The sequence below is a fragment of the Morone saxatilis genome, unplaced genomic scaffold (genome assembly GCF_004916995.1).
Source record: "Morone saxatilis isolate NCDOM2014 unplaced genomic scaffold, NCSU_SB_2.0 Contig15, whole genome shotgun sequence".
Classification (NCBI taxonomy): domain Eukaryota; kingdom Metazoa; phylum Chordata; class Actinopteri; family Moronidae; genus Morone; species Morone saxatilis.
The window spans coordinates 12,980,909-12,983,853 of record NW_023339707.1 but is presented as its reverse complement, the minus strand read 5'-3'; the positions used below and the strand labels follow the sequence as shown (position 1 = coordinate 12,983,853).

Here is a 2,945-nt window from a genome sequence, read left to right as displayed (position 1 = left end):
TGTTATGGCTGATCAGTGTATAAACTGCTATGTTAATATATTTGAAAGCAGATATTACTCACCTAGATGAGCCTGCCGTGCCAGGCGGGGGTCAAAGCCCACCTGCTGCACCTTGTTTGTCCTCCCCATGAAGAAGTTGATGACGGCATCAGCTACCACACAGTTGGGAAATCCCTCAATGACATGATGGTAGCCATTTCTGATATGTAAACAGTCGCCCTCCTCTCCCCCTTCTTCCACTGAAATGGTGTGACGGTATGTTGCAGTGTAGCCGGTCACCTCTCTCACTGCACCACCAACCTGAAATCATCAAGACAGCAACAATATTGGAACAAATTATACATGAAATGCTTACTGCTTAATGATGAGTGTCACTCTTCATTTCATCGTAGTTTCTAATAACACCAACATGTGTGAAAACTGGAATCGAACAATTCATTCTTAAATTATAGCTAAAATCAATTTTTGAGGTCACAATAAGCTTTGACCTTTGAGTCAAACGTGCAACCAACTCAGTGGCCGACCAACTGTTCGTTTCTGTTGAATAATGACCAATAAAGTGCTTTTCCAGGACACCATGGTGTCACAGCGAAGTTGAGGCATAAGAAGATTTATCATGCAAAAAACTGAAAGCTCACCCTGTAAAAATATATTCAAAACTGTCAGGTTGAATTAACTTAATTTGGCACAACTCCCTGCTGCAGATATTCTGAAGAAATCAATCTGTTAGAAGCAGAACATTTCACTTTTGGCTTTACACTCCAGCAAATTGGATTGGAAATGAAACAGTGAGTATGAGTGCCAACTTTTAAGGTGTGTTGGACTCATCATATTGGGTATAATAGTGTAGGACTTGGGTCTTTTTTATATGTATAATTTCTCTAAAATTGCAGTGATAATGCCGCTGTACATTGATCCTAACCATACAGACAAGGCAACTTTGAGTTGAACAAGAGTTTGAAAACGAAACGTTCTTGATACCTGAGCTTAATCCTCTCAAGCTCTCACAATAAGCACACTAAACAGGACTGCAGCATAGGCCTGGCAGAGCATCATCAGGCATGTTGTCAAGTGACTGCAGATGTCTATAGGTTGAAAACATCGGACAGTTAACTGTAAGGTAAGTTTATCTACATATGTAGCACGTTAGGGGAAAGTGTTTCACAAATCAGTAAAAACAATGTGAGACCATCCAGTGCCATCACATACCAATACCATACCAAAGTAGAGGACAAGAGGGACCAGGCATCAACGCAGCAGATATCTGCCGCACACATTGTACTGTATCTAGGCATGCATCTCACCAGATCCAGAGTGGTCTTCTCTAGGATGTCCACCATCTTCTCCAACTTGGTGTTTGCAGTGAAGATAAAATCATCATCCACCCAGAGCACATACTTGGTGGTCACCTGAGACACTGCCAGGTTTCTACCCGCAAACCAGCCCTGTCCAGATAAAAAGTCAAAGTCAAAGTCAGATTTATTGTCAATTCTTCACATGCAAAACATAAAGTTGATAATAAAGTGTTCTGTTTTACATTCAGTTGTTAATTTAATTGTAATTTATATCAACAATGTTTGTAGACGGACATTAAATAAAGTCTCTTTGAACTGAATAAAAACTAATTATTAAAAATTATGATTAGTGTTTTGATGATTATTGAGAATAATTTAGAAGATTATTAAATTACTGTAAATGAATTCTGTTTATCACAATAATTCAGGTTACAGAGTTCTGTCTTTTGTCTTGTCTGTGATATCTGTCTGTCTTCTGTCTGATATCTGTCTGTGTGTCTGTCTGATATCTGTCTGTCTGTCGATATCTGCTGTCTGTCTGTCTGATATCTTGTCTGTGTGTCTGTTGATATCTGTCTGTTCTGATATTGTTGTCTGTCTGATATCTGTCTGTCTGTCTGTCTGATATCTGTCTGTCTTTGTCTTGTCTGATATCTGTTCTTTGTTTTTGTTGGTCCCAGGAGCTGAAGGCTGCTCTGTAGACGGACAACTCTTTTTTGAACTTCCCTTCTTTGAGACCTGATGAGCAGACCTGGAGAGGATGGTCTGCGGTTCCCCCCACCGACGTTCTGGTTGGCCTCAAGCTTCACCTAAAACCCAGATCGCTGTGACCTGTGAGGTGAGTTACCCCCTGTTTTCACTCAGTGGGAGCTTGAACATACGTTGACCTCGTCCTTCAATAGAGACAGTGTGTGAGCTCGTTCATGTCTGCAGGTCACAACCCCTGTCTGCTTTTAGTCACTCTGCCAACCAGCCGCATGCTCAACCACGGACCAGTACCTGCAGATATATTACTCACCCTGGATCCAACAGCAGGAGGATACGTACGTACAACACACACAGTTTAACACACAGTAACACACACACACACACACAGTAACACAGTAACACACACACACACAGTAACACACAGTAACACACACACAGTAACACACAGTAACACACACAAACAAAAACACACACACACACCAGTAACCACAGTAACACACAGTAAACCACACACAGTACACCAGTAACACACAGTAACACACACACAGTAACACACAGTAACACACACGTAACACACATAACACACAGTAATACACACACAGTAACAACACACACCAGTAACCACAGTAAACACAGTAACACACACACAGTAAACACAGTAACACACACACACACTGTAACACACACAGTAACACAGTAAAACACACACACACACACACACACACAGTAACACACCAGTTTAAAACACAGTTAACACACACACACACACACACACAACAGTACACACACAGTAACAACACACAGTAACACACAGTAACACACACACAGTAACACAACACACAGTAACACAGTTCTACAGTAGTTATAGTTCTTACAGTAGTTATAGTTCTCAGTAGTGGGGGGGGTGATTTAAGTGTCTTGTAAGGAAGGGAGGGGCACCAG

General features: G+C 41.3%; 1 protein-coding gene across 2 annotated transcripts in view; it reads right to left on the bottom strand.

The window, feature by feature from the left end:
• b4galnt1a (beta-1,4-N-acetyl-galactosaminyl transferase 1a) overlaps window positions 1-2,945 on the bottom strand; it is a 12,383-nt gene that overhangs the window by 4,496 nt on the left and 4,942 nt on the right. For both annotated transcript variants that reach the window (XM_035656939.1, XM_035656940.1), the window contains exons 9-10: window positions 1,305-1,445; window positions 63-300 (exon numbers count right to left, since the gene is read on the bottom strand). In XM_035656939.1, the coding sequence (XP_035512832.1) occupies window positions 63-300; window positions 1,305-1,445 (379 nt within the window). The remainder of the gene's footprint in view (window positions 1-62; window positions 301-1,304; window positions 1,446-2,945) is intronic.